The 16,613-nt window shown below is 65.5% G+C and overlaps 2 protein-coding genes across 2 annotated transcripts; one reads left to right on the top strand and one right to left on the bottom strand.

Moving 5' to 3' along the window:
* The first annotated feature begins 4,783 nt into the window (after positions 1–4,783).
* Positions 4,784–13,406, top strand: BAIAP3 (BAI1 associated protein 3). The gene is made up of 33 exons (XM_052635836.1): positions 4,784–4,914; positions 5,126–5,213; positions 5,354–5,434; positions 5,655–5,762; positions 6,203–6,262; positions 6,396–6,462; positions 6,588–6,783; positions 7,014–7,058; positions 7,181–7,258; positions 7,367–7,469; positions 7,785–7,892; positions 7,982–8,077; positions 8,199–8,302; positions 8,450–8,570; positions 9,054–9,178; positions 9,309–9,399; positions 9,537–9,593; positions 9,697–9,794; positions 9,898–9,949; positions 10,039–10,169; positions 10,316–10,439; positions 10,516–10,659; positions 10,747–10,839; positions 10,930–11,121; positions 11,209–11,277; positions 11,368–11,447; positions 11,519–11,627; positions 12,034–12,105; positions 12,249–12,329; positions 12,412–12,532; positions 12,612–12,735; positions 12,819–13,024; positions 13,153–13,406. Exons 1-33 carry the CDS (start codon positions 4,784–4,786, stop codon positions 13,254–13,256), a joined length of 3,459 nt encoding a protein of 1,152 aa, XP_052491796.1. The 3' UTR covers positions 13,257–13,406.
* Positions 13,407–14,176: 770 nt separating this feature from the next.
* Positions 14,177–16,575, bottom strand: TSR3 (TSR3 ribosome maturation factor). The gene is made up of 6 exons (XM_052635844.1): positions 16,464–16,575; positions 16,158–16,377; positions 15,610–15,803; positions 15,039–15,215; positions 14,820–14,883; positions 14,177–14,581 (listed from the first exon to the last, which is right to left on the bottom strand). Exons 1-6 carry the CDS (start codon positions 16,573–16,575, stop codon positions 14,374–14,376), a joined length of 975 nt encoding a protein of 324 aa, XP_052491804.1. The 3' UTR covers positions 14,177–14,373.
* Between the last annotated feature and the right edge of the window lie 38 nt (positions 16,576–16,613).

Here is a 16,613-nt window from a genome sequence, read left to right as displayed (position 1 = left end):
AGAGTCCCCCCACTAGAGACGAGGTCCTTTGGGGTGAGAACTTCTCCAAACCAGTCTGATCCCCCAAGTACAAGGTGCTCTGAGGGTCCAGCAAGGTCTACTAAAGGCAGGAAGGGGACCCAGGGAGCCCAAGCATCTGAGCAGCCCGCAGGGTTCTCAGCTGGGGTGGGAGAAGCCTCAGATGGCAAGACCCAGCCCCAGCTCTGGGAGTCAGCAGGCCCCGGTGGGCTCAGCAAGCTGTTTTTATGGGCTCCCCAGGTGAGCATGGCACAGTAGAGGGGCACCAAAGATGGGCTGGGAACAGCGCGAGAGGGCTTCCACCCGTCGGGGTAACCTGGCAGGTGGCTAGACGTGGGCCGTGGGGTCGGTCGCCCTTTCGGTGACGAGGATTGCTGCGGGCGTTCTGAGTTGACGCCTGCAGCACACACACCCCGGGGTGCGGGCTGTCCCCTCTGAGAAGAGCGGTTGGGACCGCGGAGGCAGAGTCCCCAGGCCCAGGCCCGCTCCAGGCTGGTGGTGGGGACACTGCTGGCTGGGAGGGCGACTTTGGAGATGACCACACAACCCTTCCAGAAAAGTCTGCGCTGCGGGCCCAGGCATATCCTGTTCTGTTTCGGCGACTCTTGTCTGCCCTGGGGGTCCCCGAGAAGGGGTCGTGATGCAGAGCGGGTCTGCTCCGGCTCATTACTCACGTATGGATTGATTGGGAGCCCCGAGCCCCCTCCCCTTAGGAGCCTCGGGCCGGCAACTGGGGCACGTGGATCCTCGCCCTGCGCCCCTAGCGGCGCCGGCGCGGGCGGAGAGGGGCGTGAGGGAGGCGGGGGCGGGGCGGAAGCGAGCCCCGAGCGGCGGGGCGGGGCGAGCAGGCTCAGCCCCGCCCCCGGCCCCTGCAGCCCGGGCGCGGGGCCCCTGGCGCTCAGTCGTCGGCGCTGGCGGCTGCGGGCGGTCGCGCCGCTGTAGTGACCCCGGAGCCGGCGCTGAGTGCCGCGTCCGCAGGAGCCCCGTCCCCGCGCCCCTGCCGCCCGGCCCACGGTGAGTGCCGCGGACTCCTGCCCGGCCGTCGAAGCCCAGGCCGGCTGACCGCCGGCGGACCGCGGTCGCCGCTACCCCGGGGAGCCGGGAGGTCGCCAAGACGCGCCGTCGGCACCGAGGAGACGGCTCCTCCCCCGCTTGGAGGAGCGGGGCCTCGGAGCGGGAGACGGTGCGCACTGCAGAGGGGCGGGGGGACCAGACCTCCCAGCCACGGAGAGCGCGGGGCTCCAGGACCACCGCCCCCCGGGATGCGCAGGGTCACTCCGCTCGGACCCGGCGCCCTATATCCGGGGGAAGGCGCAGGTGGGCGGGGACCGAAGACCCCCCCGAGACCCTCCGCGGGGTTTCCCAGTCCACCCTCTAGCGATTAAGACGCCCCTGAGCCCGGCCCGCTCCCCCTCCCACGGATCCTGGCAGGACCCCTTGTTTTCCCCAAATTCCTCCTGGCGTGGGTGGGTCCCCCAAAATACACCCTCTCCAGGCTTCCAAACTGTCCCCGAACCGAACACCCACCAATGAGAGAAGCACCCCGACAGAACTGGGGTGGGGGAGAGGTCCGAACGGAGGTCGGGAGGAAGGGGCGAGGCGGGAGCCTGTCCCTGAGAGAAGTGGGAGGGGTGAGCAGGTCAGAGGGCCCGGCTGGCCAGGTGGGAGGGGACCTCTGAGGAAGATCGTATGGGCACTTCATTTTAAATGCGTTCATTCTAGAAGCATCTCGCCAACCTTTTACTGCTGGTCTCCGGCTTCAGAGCTCTAGGTCCGCCCGCGGAATTGTTTACAATACAGACCTCAAACCCCTCCCTGGAACTGGGTGGGCATGAGACCCCAGTGAGCAGTGCTCCTAAGAGGCACTGCAGGCGGACTGCAGAAGGCACTGTGTGCAGGCGAGCACTGTGCAGGGAGTCAGCAGAGAGGGGCAGCCGGGAACCTCCTAGAGTGAAGGGGGCCAGCTGGGGGCTGGGCGGGGCAGCAGGGAGAGCCAGGTGGCCAGGCCAGACGTTCTGCCGCCCCCTTACTCATGCCGGGGGCAGCATCGGTGGATGCCCTGCTCCTAAGTCCCCAGGGACCGGTTTCAGTGAGCGGCCCCAGCACCCTGAGGGTGTTGATTCACGTCCAGGGCAGCCAGTGGGCTGCTGGGGACTCTTCTGGAAGACCAGGCTGGCTCTCCAGTTCAGCTCCACTGCTCCAGACCTGCCTGCTTCAGTGCCAGCCCCCAGGTGGGCTAGCAGGACACAGCTTGGCTTTGAGCCCTGGGTTCTGAGCAAGTCACCCCATCACTGGGATGTGAAATGCGACAGTGACATCACTTTGCAGAGTGATCCTTTCCCATTCAACCCCAGGCCTTGGGCACAGCCCTGAAACATAGCAGGCCTGTTGCTTTCGGCTGGGTCCTGGTACCTGTGGGGCGTCCAGCTCCTTGGCTGGCCTCACTTTGTTCATTGGACAAACTGGAGCCGGTGGCCAGGCCTGAGTGGGAATACAGGTGTGTCCTGCTCAGGGCTTCTGGCCAGGCCTGGGCGGGACCAAGACACGGAAAGTTCAGGAAGGAGTACTCTGGGGCCCGTCAGACGGACGGGGGGTCCCCTGAAGTCTGTACCCTGCTCACTCTGCCCCATGCATGCCGAGAGCCCCTGGCAGCCGGTGAGTGCTCCCTAACGACCAGCCCCACACCCTCTGTCCATGACAGCTCTGAGTGGGTGCTGGCTGGCCCCAGGGCCCAGGCTGCCGGGTGCAGCGAGGCTGTGGCGGTGCAGGCAGCCCAGGGGTTCCCAGGGGACAGAGGCGGCTTCTAAGCTCCCAGGAAGAGCCTCTGCACCTGGACACCGCTGCTACCTCCCTCCTGGGCACAGGCTGAGACGGGAGCAGGGAGGGAGCAGCACAGGGGGAGGCCGGCCCGCCTGCACCTGGGACTCAGGACGAGCCAAGAGCTTAGCTCCTGGACGCCAGAGCCTGGGAGGCCCTGACTGCATCCCGGGCTGCCTGCTGGCTGGGTGACCCTGGGCCTCGTGAGCCTGGGGTCTCGGTTTCCTGGTCTAGGTGTGGGGAGCAGAGCGTCACTTCCCATCCAGGGCTGGTCTGAGGAGGGGGCCCCCCTTGCCTTGAACACTCTGGTCTCACCGAGAAAGGCCCCCACCCTGAAGCTCAGGCCACTTGGCTCCTGCGTCATCTTTGTCTCCGGGACTCTGAGCCCTGGAGCCCCCGTCACACGTAGACGCAGCTGGCGGTTGTCCTGGCAACAGCTCAAGCAGTGGCTGCTCCCTGGCTTTGGGGGGCTGTTGGGGAAGCAGCGTTTTCCACTCAGCTAGAGAGGAAAAGGGGACCTGTGACACCCAGCCCCCAGGGACCTCACAGCTTTCTGGGCTGCTGAACCCGCAGCAGGGGTAGGGGCTCCCTGGGGCAAGCACCGACCGGTGTGAAGCGGGTCCAGGGCTGCTGGAGGCCGAGGTGCCCCTTCTCCTGTCCCAGCTCTTGGGCCTGGCCGGATGGGTTCCCCTGGCCCTGCAGCTCTAGGATTGGAGGATCAGGGAGTGAGATGAGGAGCTGAGAGCTGGAAGGGGGCACATACCAGTGATGGCAGCCCGGGCACCCCACCCCCCACCCCAGAGATACACCCGGCTTGCTTGAAAAATCTGTCCAGGACCCTCAAGGCGGCAGGTGTGCCTGGCCCCGCTGTCCCAGCAGAGGGTGACCGTCCAGGAGGAGGTCAAGCCTGTAAACGAGGACGGGCCAGCACTCACATGGCCCCTGGTAGTGGGCACACAGGGCAGGGCTACCCCACTGCCAGGTGCCCATGAGAGACGGGCCAGTAGAGCTGGATCCGGCGGGGTGCCCATTTCCGACTTTGTCAAATGAAAAGGACAGGCTCGGGCTGATGTGCCTGGCCTGCGGGGGGCGCCCTCGAGTGGACAAGGACGTGACCCAGGCAGTGGGCAGGTCCCCAGGTGAGCCAAGGGGAGTATGGCGTGTCTGGCACACAGAGGCCAGCAAGCCAGGGCCAGAGAGGGTCTTCGCTTTGTCCTGATGACTTTCAGCGCAGGCACACGAGACCATGAGACCACCTTGTGGGACGCTGCTGGGGGCGGGGGGGATCGGGAGGCCAAGGCCGGAGGTAGTTGCCTGGGCCAGGTCACGGGGTGGAAGAGGCGGACTGCAGGGCCCTTGGTGGTTTCCCGCTAAGGTCTGCAGGGGGCACTGAGCACCCACAAGGTGTGAGGGTGTAACAGCGCAGGCTGGTCAGGTTGGGGGCTGGAGTTGGCAGTGACAGCCGTGCGCTTCTCAGGGGCGTCCCAGGGCGGGGCCCCCTGGACAGGAAAGTGTCCCCCGAGCAGGTCCCACTCCCCTTCTGCAAAGTGTGGGCTGTGGGGCCGCAGCCCCTGTCCGCTCCCAGGGCCTGTGTTGCCACAGCAACCGAGCCACCATGCAGCATCCTGCCTGGGGCAGCCTAGATGTCACCCTGGGGCACGGGGATTCTTCATGCCAAGGGAGGAATGGGGCCTGGGCCTGGCAGCCCCTGCCTGTGTGTCCCCTGAAACCAGCTCAGTCCAAATCATTCTGGTCTGGGAAGCCCGAACCTGTGGGGGGGCGGGGCTTGGACTGAGCAAGTCTGCAGCCTTGGGAGGGTTGGAGTCCATGGCCCCAGCAGAGGGCACCTCTGAGTTCCAGCTCACACCTCTGTCACTGCTCACGGTGGCATCTGATGTGACCACAGGGGACAGTAAGGCAGGGCTCTCTGCCCCACAGGTTGCCTGCCATGTCCACTTTGCTGGAGATCAAGAGCAGCGTGCTCAGGCAGGTGCAGGTGTGCCCATCCTTCCGCCGGAGGACAGAGGAGGAGCCGGCCAGCGGCAACGCCGACCCGCCGGAGCCCACGGCCGCGGCCTGGTGGGTGACCCCGGCCAGCTCCCTTCCTCCCCTGACCTCACACACCAGCCGCCCCCACAGGAGGCTCTGAACCCAAGGCCGTGGAGGGCATCCCACTGCACCCCCAGCTGTTCAGAGACCCAGGGATCCCTTTGAGCCGTGCGGGCCAGCACATGCTCTGAGCTGCAGCGTCTGGAGGGTCTGCTGACCCCGAGTGTGGCCTTTCTTGCAGGAAACCCGGAGATGGTGTAGAGTTCTTCTCCCAGATGCGCCTCATCCTGAAGAAGGGGGAGGGCAGACAAGGGCTGCCGTGCCCTGAGGTGTGGATGCTGCGGGCCCGGCTGCCCCGCATGGGCCTGGGCCGGCCTCCCCAGCGGCCGCTCCGTGCTCCCCTCCCTCCCTCCCTGGAGCACTCCCTGCCAGGGAGCCGCGGAGACGCTCACCCATGGCGCCCTCACAGGTCCTGCTGTGCAGCAGCTCGCCTGCCCCCGCAGAGCCCGTGGACCCCAGCCGTGGCCTGAGAGCTTTGAGCCAAGAGGAGGTGAGAGGGTGGGGGGTTTGGGGAGGGTGGGCCGGCCTCCCCATGGGGGTGAGCAGAGGTCAGGGGTGGGGAGGGACCCCTGGTGGAGGCCCCAAAGGCTCAGAGGCAGAGACCAGGCTCTGCCAGTGGGAGGAGCGGCTGGGGGCTGGGCAGAGAGGGTGCATCCGAGGAGCCAAGAGCCCCTGCGGTCGGCACTCAGGGCCCACGCCCCCGCCTGCAGGTGGACATGCTCTACGAGGAGGCTCTGTACACGGTCCTTCACCGAGCAGGCACCATGGGCCCCGACCAGGTGGACGACGAGGAGGCCCTGCTGAGCTACCTGCAGCAGGTGAGCCCCAGGCCCTGCCCACTCGGCTGGCCTGGCCCCCCCGCCTCTGGGGGTGGCCGAGACACTTTCCCCACCTGCTTGTGTCACTGTTGCCTCAGCGACACACAGAGTTGCCCTACATACATACACACACAGGTGCACAGGCAGACACACATAGGCTGACAGGCATGCCCAGGAAGGTGGACAGACACACAAACACATCCAAACAGAAGAACACACAGATGGACACAGCTCCAAAGAACATTGGAAAAGACAGGTAGACAGATGTAGGACTCACACAGAAGGATGGACAGACACACAGAGAAAGGTAGAAAGGACAAACCAGCAGGTGGACAGACCCCTTTCTTCCTGCTGTGTGCTCTCCCCCACCCCGTGAAGCCCCCGGGATGGTAACTGGCCTGCTTCAAAGGCACCTGGGCCTCACACCTGCCGGCCCGCAGGTGTTCGGCACCAGCCCCGAGGAGCACACCGCAGCTGTGGAGCGCGTGAAGAAGGCCAAGGTGAGGCTGCCGCCCGCTGGGCAGATGCCACCCCTTGCAGTGCTTGTGGGCAGAGGCTCGGGGTGGAGGGGTGCAGAGCCGGCCGTGTCAGGCCCACACCGAGCCCCAGAGACCATCGCTGCCCCCACTGCAGGCCCCCACCTACGCCCTGAAAGTCTCCGTCGTGCGCGCCAAGAACCTGCTGGCCAAAGACCCCAACGGTGAGCAGGGAGCAGCCAGGTCAGGGGCCCCGGGGTTGGGGGGGGCGCTGGAACTGAGGCCTCAGGGGTGGGCCAGGTCTGGGGCCCCGGGGCGGGCTGGGACTGAGGCACCCACCATGTCCTAGGCTTCAGTGACCCCTACTGCATGCTGGGCATCCTGCCGGCCTCAGGCGCCGTGCGGGAGCCCAGCCCGCACAAGGAGCAGCGCTTCAGCTTCCGCAAGGGCAGCAAGCGAGGTGGCCCACTGCCAGCCAAGTGCATCCAGGTCACCGAGGTCAAGAGCAGCACCCTGAACCCTGTGTGGAAGGAGCACTTCCTCTTGTAAGGCTCCTTGTCTGGTTGGGTGGCGGGGTGGGCTAGGCGGGGTCTGCGGCGGTGCCAGCTGATCCTGGGGCAGCTATGCCCGTAGGTGGTCTCAGTGCCTGCCCCCGGGAACCGAAGGGCTGGTCCTGTGCCCACTTTCCAGAGCAGGAAGCCGAGGCTCAGAAACTGTCCCTGCCCCAGCACTGGGCAGGGCATCACCTGGACCCTCCTCTCTGTTCTCCTTACAGTGAGATCGAGGACGTGGGCACAGACCAGCTGCACCTGGACATCTGGTAGAGGCCCTGTGCCCTGCAGGGCAGGGGTGCAGGCGCCTCTGGTCTGGGCGGAGCGGGAGGGGGCAGTCAGAGCCAGGCTGAGCTGCAGACAAGCCAGGCCCTCCCCCCCCCCCACCCAGGGATCATGACGATGATGTGTCTCTGGTGGAAGCGTGCAGGAAGCTGAATGAGGTCATCGGCCTGAAGGGCGTGAGCAGGTGGGGCAGGTGGGACCCTCGAACCCCTGACTCTCAGTTTGGCCACAGGGGCCAGCGGGTGGGGGCTCCTCAGGGGCCACAGGCGTGAAACCATCCTGCTGCCCCCAGGTATTTCAAACAGATTGTCAAGTCTGCCCGCGCAAATGGGACAGCGGGGCCCACTGAGGACCACACTGATGACTTCCTGGGGTGCCTCAACATACCCATCCGGGTGAGTGGGCTGGCAGTTTCGCTTGCCGAATGCTTGCTCCTGGGTGTCCCACTTGGTGTTGGCAGCAGTCCTGCCCCATTGGTGCTATGCCCCGTGATGCCCTAGCAGCTTCCCATCCTTCCTGGGCTGGGGCTGGGGGAACATAATGCTGCAAGCGGGGAGGGACAGCCTCCAGGAACCCCTAGTGTCCAGGCACCCTGAGCTGGTTCAGAGTTCAGTAGGAAGCAGAGGCCTGTTTCTGCTGCAGTCCCAGAGACAGTCTGTGCGGGCAGGGAGCATTAGGCAGAAACACCAATCTGAACCCCTTTCCCCCAGGAGGTGCCTGTGGCTGGGGAGGACCGCTGGTTCAAGCTGGAACCGCGCTCTAGCGCCTCCCGGGTGCAGGGTGACTGCCAACTGGTCCTCAAGCTGATCACCACACAGGTGGGAGCCAAGGGCCCCCCCTCCTGCAGCCCTGCACCCCAGCCCATAGGCTCATGAAGGGCTGCTGACCGGCCGGCCCTGCGTTCCAGAGGGACACGAACATGAGCCAGCGTGGGCGGTCGGGCTTCCTGTCGTACCTGCTGCTGCTCAGCCGTCTGCTGCAGTTTGAACACCGAGCCGAGGAGGTAGCGCCAACCTCGGGCCCCAGGGGCGGCGTGGGTAAGGCGAGGCGGGGAGGCCAGGGACCTGGGGGCCGAGAGGGGATGGGGGTCTCTCGCCTCCACCCACGGCCAGCCCGTCCCCCAGCCCAACTCGAGCAGCTGGCGCGGCGAGCTCAGCGGGCCTGCGGCCACCGTGCTCTGCCTGCACGGCGCACAGAGCAACCTGTCGGCGCTGCAGCTGGCTGTGCTGTGAGTGGGCGGGGCCGCGTCGCGAGGGGCGGGGCGGTGAGGGGCGGGGTCCAGAAAGGGGCGGGGCAGTCAGTCGGAGGGGCACGGGTTCCCTGCTGGGTCGGGCCCCTGACGCAGCTGCCCTGAGCCTGGGCTGGGGCCCCGCAGGCACTGGCAGGTCAGCAGCCGCCACCATCAGACCCGCACCCTGGACTACGGCTACCTGCTGGGGCTGCTAGAGGACCTGCAGGCGCACTGGGAGGAGGCGGGCTCGCTGCCCCAGGAGCAGGTGGGCTCGCATGAAAATGTTCCTGAAGGGTGTGCCGGGGGGCTGTTCAGGCTGGGACAAGCAGGGACAGGACCGCCAGAGTCCTGCCCTGCTGGGGTGCACAGCCTGTGGGAGTGGTAGGGGGTTAAAAACAAGCGGACAAAGCGCGGGCTTAGGAGAGAGCAGCTGCTGTGCGGTCCCAGGACCTGGCTGTGCGATACCAAGGGGGAATACCGCGGGAGGCGGGCCGTGCGGCTTCAGCCCCGCGAGCAGCGGAGGAAGTGGGCCGCATGGAAGGAGGCGCAGCTGGTGCTGCGAAGGCCCTGGGGGGCGTCTGTGTCTCCAGGGGGCGCTGTGGAGGCTGGAGAGGGCACCAGGGCGAGGCCAGTGGGGTTGGAGGCCCGTAGTAGGGAGGGGGCTTTTCAGGGCAGGGCCTTGCAGACCGGCTGCTTTTGCCGAGGAGCGGGCACTCAGCAGTCCGTTCTGAAGGGCCCTGTCCCTCAGGAGGAGGGCCTGGCAGACAGCTTCTCTGCCTTCTCTGAGTTTGGGCTTAAGCTACTGCGACAGCTCCGGGACTACTTTCCTGCCACTAACAGCACAGCCGTCTACCGCCTGGAACTGCTGTTGAAGTGGGTGCAGCCGCTCATCTGTGGGTGGGGGGTTGGGGCTGGGGGACTGGGTGGGTGCAGCCGCTTCCTGGGGGTGGGGGTGGGGGGACTGGGTGGGGCAGCCCCCAGTCAGCGGCAACCCCTCGCCCAGGTGTCTTGGCAAGCTGCAGCTCTTCCAGCCTTCGTTTGAGATCTGCCCCTTCGAGACGGAGCTAAACATGGACATTGCTGCTGCCCTGAAGGTGCGTCTGGTAGCTGAGTCTGGGCTAACTGCCTGTCCTTGCCCATGCCCCTGCCCTCAGGCTGGACCTGCGGAACCACACACACTTGCCCTTCTTCCCTCCCACCCAACACACTTCCTCGGTGGCTTGCCTTGCAGAGAGGCAACCGTGAATGGTTCGACAAGCTCCTGAACACCCGAAGTCCTCGTGAGCAGGTGTGGTGGCAGAGTGGGGGGGGGGCGGTGTGGCCACAGGGGAGGTGAGGGGCCACAGGTGAGTGTGTAGGCCAGAGGGTCAGTGTGCTGGGCCTCCTTGCAGCCAGGCCCACAGCGCCTTGCCGGGCTGGTCAAGCTGGCTGACACCATCTACGAGGACCTGCAGTCCTGCTACGGCATCTACGCCAGCCTCTTCCACAGGTGGGGCCAGGGCTCTCCCTGCTGCCCCTGCGCCCAGCCCCTAGAGTGCCACCACCCGGCTGGGGAGCAGGGCGAGCAGGTGTCTGAGGTGTGTCCTTTGCAGCATCATCAAGGTCGACTTCTTCACCCTCACCTTTCGGCAGCTAGAGCGTCTGGTGAGGAGGGGGTGTGGGGAGAGCCCCCTGGCTGGGAAGGGGCCTGGGGTTCCTTGTTGCCACCAGCCTGAGTCCACCCTCCTGGGCAGGTGGCTGAAGAGGCCTGGGTGCTGACAGAGGAGCTGAGCCCCAAGATGACCCTGGAGGTGGCCTCAGGGCTCTTTGAGCTCTACCTGACCCTGGCGGACATCCAGCGCTTTTGGAGCAGCATTCCAGGCCGGTGGGTGCCCTGCCCCACCTGTCCTCCAGTCTCCTCTTGGAGGGCTCTCTGTGCAGTCTCCCCAGAGCCTCCACAGGCTGGGAACCTGGGACATGTTGGGTCAAGGTGTTTGATCAGGGTGAGCGCTGACAGGCCTCGCACTGCAGAGACAGCCGTTCCCTCGCCCTGGCCGGCATCCACGCCCCATTCCTGCCTGCTGTGAAGCTTTGGCTGCAGGTGCTGCGGGACCAAACCAAGTGGAGGCTTCAGGGAGCTGTGGATGTGGACACAGTGAGTGAGCCCTCAGACTTGAGGGGGCTGGGCTCATCCGGGCTCCCCCCAACCTCGGCCTCCTCCTGCTTCCTAGCTGGAGCCCATGGATGCCTCCTCCAAGCACAGCAGCTCTGCAGCCACTGCCAGCCTCTGCTTCAGCCACATCCAGGAGCTGTGGGCCTCCCTGGCATGGCCTGACCCCGCCCAGGCCCAGACACTAGGCACCCAGCTCAGCCAGGTGGGGACTACCCACCAAGAGGAGATTGGGGTCTGGGTGCAGAAAGGACATAGCCCACAGCTCCTGAGCCCCCGTCTTCCACCCCAGGACCTGTGTGAAGCTGCCCTCTTCTACACAGAGCTGCTGCGAAAGAAGGTGGACACTCAGCCTGGGGCAGCTGGAGAGGCAGTGAGCGAGCCCGTGAGCAGGGGGGTGCAGGAGTGGGGGGCGGAGGCTCAGGGTGGCCACCACCCTGCTGCCAGCCCATGCATGTCCGTCACACCTCCCCAGCTCTGCGTGGTCCTCAACGACGTGGAGCTCCTCCGCAAGGCTGCTGGCCAGGCACTGCGTGGCCTGGCGTGGCCGGAGGGGGCTGCGGGGCTTGAGGGCACGCTCCCACGGCCCCTGCTCAGCTGCACACAGGCCCTGGATGAGGACCTGCAGCGGGAGGCCCGAACCGTGACGGCACACCTCACCTCCAAGGTGGCAGGGCTGGTGGGCTGGGGCGGGAGCCGGCTGCCCCTTCCCGCACCCCGCATTGCTAAGCACCACTCTCCTGCTCTCCCACAGATGGTGGGTGACGTCAGGAAGTATGTGCAGCACGTCAGCCTCTCACCCGACTCCATCCAGAATGATGAGGTGAGTGCCCTGCCAGCCGAGGTCTTGGGCTAGGCAGAGAATGCGTGTGTGCACTGGGGCCCAGTCCTAGTCTGAGGACCCTACCTGCAGGCTGTGGCCCCCCTTCTGAAGTACCTGGATGAGAAGCTGGCTCTGCTGAACGCCTCGCTGGTGAAGGAAAACCTAAGCAGGTACGGTCCTGGGCGGGTGGGCAGAGCAGGGCTGGCCCGTGGTCGGGTCACAGATGCTGAGCGTCCTGCAGGGTGCTGGAGGCCGTCTGGGAGCTGCTGCTGCAGGCCATCCTGCAGGCTCTGGGAGCGAACCGAGACGTGTCTGCCGACTTCTATGGGCGCTTCCACTTCACGCTGGAGGTAGAGCCCCATGGAAGAGCCTTTCCTGCCTGAACTCCTGGTTCCTGGCCCCTCTGCCCCCGCCCCCTGGCAATAAGACTGCTGACCCTTCCAGCTGCATGCTCCCCTCCGGCTTAGTCCCCAGCCCAGACACTCTTCCTCTGGGAAGCCATCAGGCAGCATCTTTTTCCCTGAGTCTGCTGAGTCAGCAGCACCTGGGCCACCTGTTCTGACAGCTGTCTGGCTTTGGGTGTCCTCATTTACCCAAGCTTCCTGGCAGCTTCTGATAACGGCCCAGGTATGAGTGGCTCTGCCTTGCGCTCCAGACAGCCCAGGCCGGGTGCTGCTCAAGGCTCCATTCCTTCCCACTCTCTGTCTAAAGCACCCACCTGGCCCCTGACACCTCTCGTTTCTTGCCCCACCCCAGGCCCTGGTCAACTTTTTCCACGCTGAGGGCCAGGGTCTGCCCCTGGAGAGCCTGAGAGATGGAAGTTACAAGGTGAGGTTTGGCCCTGGGGCCTCTGACAGAGGAAGGGGGAGGAGTCGACACCTGAGACCCAGGTTTGAGTTGAGCCCCGCTCTGCACGTGAATGGGGCCTGTGAGGAGCTCCCGCATCACCAGGCGCCGCCTCTTCCCTGCAGAGGCTAGAGGAGGAGCTGCGCCTGCACCAGTGCTCCACGCGGGAGTGCATTGAGCAGTACTACCTGGACAAGCTCAAGCAGGTAGTGCGGCCCAGGTGCGCGCACGAGGCTCCGCCCCCCGACGACCCCGAGCTCGTCTCACCGGCTCCTGGCCTTTCCACAGAGATCCCTGGAGCACAACCGGTTCGGGCGCCTGAGCGTCCGCTGCCACTATGAGGCGGCCGAGCAGCGGCTGGCGGTGGAGGTGCTGCACGCCGCCGACTTGCTCCCCCTGGACGCCAACGGTGCGGGCGAGTGGTGGGGAGGGCTGTCACCGGGCGGGGCGGGGCTGGCGGCTGGGTGCGCTCACAGCCGTGTCCCCAGGCCTAAGCGACCCCTTTGTGATCGTGGAGCTGGGCCCGCCGCACCTTTTCCCGCTGGTCCGCAGCCAGAGGACCCAGGTCAAGAGCCGGACGCTGCACCCCGTGTACGACGAGCTCTTCTACTTGTGAGTGTCCCTCCGCGCCCTGCCGACCCGGAGTGGGGAGCAGGGCTCCAGATAACCACCTGCCTCCCCTCTCCCCCCTGCAGCTCCGTGCCAGCAGAGGCCTGCCGCCGCCGTGGCGCCTGCGTGCTGTTCACCGTCATGGACCATGACTGGCTGTCCACCAACGACTTCGCGGGGGAGGCAGCCCTGGGCCTGGGCAGCGTTGGCGGCGTCGCGAGGCCCCAGGTGGGAGGGAGCGCGAGGGCCGGCCAGCCCGTCACCCTGCACCTGCGCCGGCCGCGAGCCCAGGGTGAGTGAGCTTCCGGCAGGGCGGGGCCAGCCGGGCCGATGTTGGCCCTGCCCCTTGCAGAGTCCAGGGTGACTGAGCGGCGAGGGCGGGGCCGGGAGGACTGACACCGCCCCCGCCCCCGCCCGCAGTGAGGTCGGCGCTTCGGATGCTGGAGGGTCGCCCCAACAAGGAGGCGCAGGAGTTTGTTAAGAGGCTCCGGGAGCTGGAGAAGTACATGGAGGCGGACCCCTGAGCCCTGCGGGCGAGAGCCAAGCCCTCCCCACGTCCCACGCTGTTCTCTCGCCTTGTGGTCAGCTCTGTGCAGCCCCGCCATGGCGCTCTTCCCCGCTTCATGGTGTGTGTTCTGTGGCTGGACCCCCCGGCTCCCTTCTGCCCCGCCACGTCTGTGCGGTATGTGCTGTGAACCCCTGTGCCCAGTAAGCCCTACCCTGCTGGATCTGGACAGCCGACTGGACGAGTCCTGGCCACCAGGTGAGCTTTCCCCTTCCCTCAGGTTCCATGGCCTCAGGGTGGGAGGGCCCTGGTCTTAGGGCAGGGTTCTCAGCTGGGGGCCTTGCCCCCAGGGGACGTTAGGCAGGGGGGATCAGTCACACCCAGTGAGTGAGTGGTGGCTGTACTGTTGGCACCAGTGGGTAGAGGCTAGAAGTGTGGTTTGACATCCTGCCATGAGCCCTCCCCCCAACATAGAATCATCCACCCCTAAATGTCACCAGTGACCAGGGAAGACCTCTGTCCTGGGCCTCTCTGGGGTCAGGGCAGAGTCTCCTTAAGCGGAGAGGCTGGAAGGTCTGGGTTTGGAGTCTAGACAGTCCAGGCCTCTGAGGGAGAGGTGAACATCTGCAGTGCCCCCACCTTCTCTGGGGATGCCCCTCCCCAAGAGGGCATATAGAAGGGGTTCTGCCTGAGAGCTCCACAGGTCTCCAGTTCCCACCCAGCTCACAGGCCCAGAAGAGGGACCTCTGTGGTCACTGTGGGAGGCTGAGGATGTCACACCAGGCTGGCTGGGTTAGTGTAAGGCGCTCTGTGCCAACTGTGTGGCCGTCTCCTTTTCATGAACGCACAGCGTCGACACAAGACCTACCCAGGGGTCCCATCTCTACGCCCCAGGCTCTCTAGGCAGGATCTGGCTCACTAGAGGCCAAGTGCTGAGAAGCAGAGGCTCACACGGGGGTCTTCTTGGCTTGCAGCTTCATTGAGAGGGCTCTGAGGCAGGACCCAGAGCAAGGCTAGGTAAGAAGCGCCGGGAAAGAACCTGGTCAGAGTCCAGTCCTGCTCGCAGCTGCATGGCCTGAGGCCGCCAGGCCCGTCTGTGTTCCCACAAGCTCCATTGCCACATCCAGATGTTCTCGTCACTCCGCCTCCAAAAATACACACCTCTGCAACTTTCTGTTTCTCTGCCGTTTCTTGATTCCTTTCCAAATCTCTGTGGGGACCCTGGCTTCAGCCCCTTGCTCAGCAGTCTCCTCCTCTTCCTGGCTGCTGCTGCCGTCTCCCCCGCCGTCAGGGTCAGGCCCAAGTTCCTCAGACTCATCTTCAGTGTCACTGTCAGCACCATCTCTGGGCAGCCGGAGAGAGAGGGCTATGTCCACTGGCCTCCCCGACACACCTACTCACTCACCAAAGCCCCTAAGCTGAGGACATCCTCTCAAAGTGGAAACCCCTCCAGCTTCCCTTCTCTGCAGTCAGAAAACCATCCTGATGTTTAAGACACTCCCCCACCCTGCAGAAGAAGGGACTGAGATCAGAGGTGGAGGAGAGCCCTGGGTCTAGGCTGTCATGAAGCTGGGGGACCTACCGGGAGCCAGTCATGGGCCGATTGGGGTTTGCAAACTCTCGCCCTGAGTCCACATCAAAGGGATCTGAATGGAAGAATCAAGGAGGAAAGCGGCCTGAAGTAGGAGTCGCACAGCTGTGGCAGAAGGGTCTTCCCAACCCTGGGGCTTCTCAAGGGAGGGGGCAGGCCTGGAGGGTCCTGGCTCCCACCTGGGCGGCAGGTGTCCCTGCCAGGCCTCACCGATTTCTTCCTCTTCGGGGTGCTCCTTGGCGTGGACCAGGAACTCCTGCTCTGCCTGCAGCACCTCCTCTGGGCTGCTGCAGGCCGCGTATTTGTCCAGAAGCTGGCGGTTCAGATCCAGAAAGCCCTTGCCCCACTTGAATTTCCGCAGTAAAATGACAGCGAGGTCTGAGAAACCTGTCGGTGCAGGAAGCAGGAAGCCCATGGATGTAGACAGTTCCTCTCCTGCCCCTCAGGAACTGAGAGTCCCGCCAACACCGGCCCATGGCCCTCTGCAGCCCACCAAGTCCCTCTCCCCACAGGGCATCTCACGGGACTGCCCCTCTGAGCCTCTGTGTGGACCTTAAGTTCTCAGGAGATGAGCTGGGGTGACAGGGCTCTGTGGGCCGTCGTGCCCTGACAAGAGCTTGGAGGCCAGTGGTCTGTTCTGTCTCCACCTCCGCCTCTCAGGGAGAGGACTCAAGTGGGAGCTGGGAGGAAACCCTGGCCACCGCCCAGCACGTGGTCAGGCTCCTCCCGGGACTGGCAGCAAAAGCACACCGACTCCAGGCTGCCAGGCCCTGACACTCACCCAGGATGCAGAAGGTGGCAGCGAAGGCCTCCACGCAGGACAGCCTGCAGGGCCGGCCATAGTTCACAGGGTTGGCGGCCACCAAATGGGGCAGGAGCCGCAAGTGGCTCCCACGCATCTTCCCAAACGGAGTCTCATCCAGTCTGGCCCAGGAGCAGTCGATGACAGCGACCCCAGACTGTGCCACCAACTGTCTGTCAAGAGCAGTGTAGGGCTTGGTTCTTGGCTTAACTGGGTGCTGGCCCCAGGGCAGCTATGTCCTAGGAGACTGGCCGCCCTGGGGATTCAGAGGCATCATTCAAGGACTCTCATGGGCCAAGCATCTGAGGCAGTTGGGGGAAAGCTGTTCCTCCAAAAGGCTTTTTTTCACTCAACAAATGTTTACTGTAGCCTGCTACCTCCTGGGTTCTGTGCTAGGCAACGGGGGCCAACTAGACAGATCAAACAGGTGAGCTCTGAAGGGAAAGATGCGCCAGGGCTGGGGGCTAATTAAGAAAAGTCCGGGCAGGCCCACTCCGTTTCCCCGCACCCAGTTCTCTCGAGCCTACCTGTCTGCGGGGGACACGTACTGGGAGCCCACGGGGCTGAGCACGAGGCCGCCGAACCTGTGGCCCAGGCGCAGGCAGCGCACCAGCCCCAGGCGGGCCAGCTTGCGGCCGGTGCAGCGCCGGGGGTCGCAGTGGCCCAACTCCCACATGGCCAGCGTGCAGGGCAGCTGCGCCGGGCCCGGGCCGCCCTGGTCCTCAGGGGCCTCTGGCTCCACGGACGCTGCGGTGGGCAGAGAAGGGGATCCGGCCTCAGGCGCGGCTCCGCGGCCCGACCCTCGGCCCCCCTCAGGGTCACGCCCCACTCACCGCGCAGCGCTGCGCCCACCTCCTCGGCGAAGGCCTCCAGGGAACGGCCCGCAGGGCGCCGAGCGCGGCCGCCCTCCGCGCCCGGCCCGCGCGACGCCCTCCGGCGGCCCATGGCGGGAAGCCGGGCCCGCTGCGCCTACCGCGTCTCCG

The sequence above is a fragment of the Budorcas taxicolor genome, chromosome 2 (genome assembly GCF_023091745.1).
Source record: "Budorcas taxicolor isolate Tak-1 chromosome 2, Takin1.1, whole genome shotgun sequence".
NCBI lineage: Eukaryota > Metazoa > Chordata > Mammalia > Artiodactyla > Bovidae > Budorcas > Budorcas taxicolor.
Note: the sequence above shows the minus strand (reverse complement) of the source record. Positions and strands in the feature narration are given on the sequence as shown.

What these genes read in the sequence shown, in the direction of transcription:
- BAIAP3 (XM_052635836.1), top strand. Translation starts at nt 4,784, where the DNA reads ATGTCCACTTTGCTGGAGATCAAGAGCAGCGTGCTCAGGCAGGTGCAG. An exon ending in TTCGGCAGCTAGAGCGTCTG is followed by an intron (nt 9,950 to 10,038) that starts GTGAGGAGGGGG and finishes CCTCCTGGGCAG; the next exon opens with GTGGCTGAAGAGGCCTGGGT. An exon ending in GCGCCGGCCGCGAGCCCAGG is followed by an intron (nt 13,025 to 13,152) that starts GTGAGTGAGCTT and finishes CCCCGCCCGCAG; the next exon opens with TGAGGTCGGCGCTTCGGATG.
- TSR3 (XM_052635844.1), bottom strand. Translation starts at nt 16,575, where the DNA reads ATGGGCCGCCGGAGGGCGTCGCGCGGGCCGGGCGCGGAGGGCGGCCGC. An exon ending in TGCCACCTTCTGCATCCTGG is followed by an intron (nt 15,216 to 15,609) that starts GTGAGTGTCAGG and finishes CTGCACCGACAG; the next exon opens with GTTTCTCAGACCTCGCTGTC. An exon ending in CGGCCCATGACTGGCTCCCG is followed by an intron (nt 14,582 to 14,819) that starts GTAGGTCCCCCA and finishes CCGGCTGCCCAG; the next exon opens with AGATGGTGCTGACAGTGACA.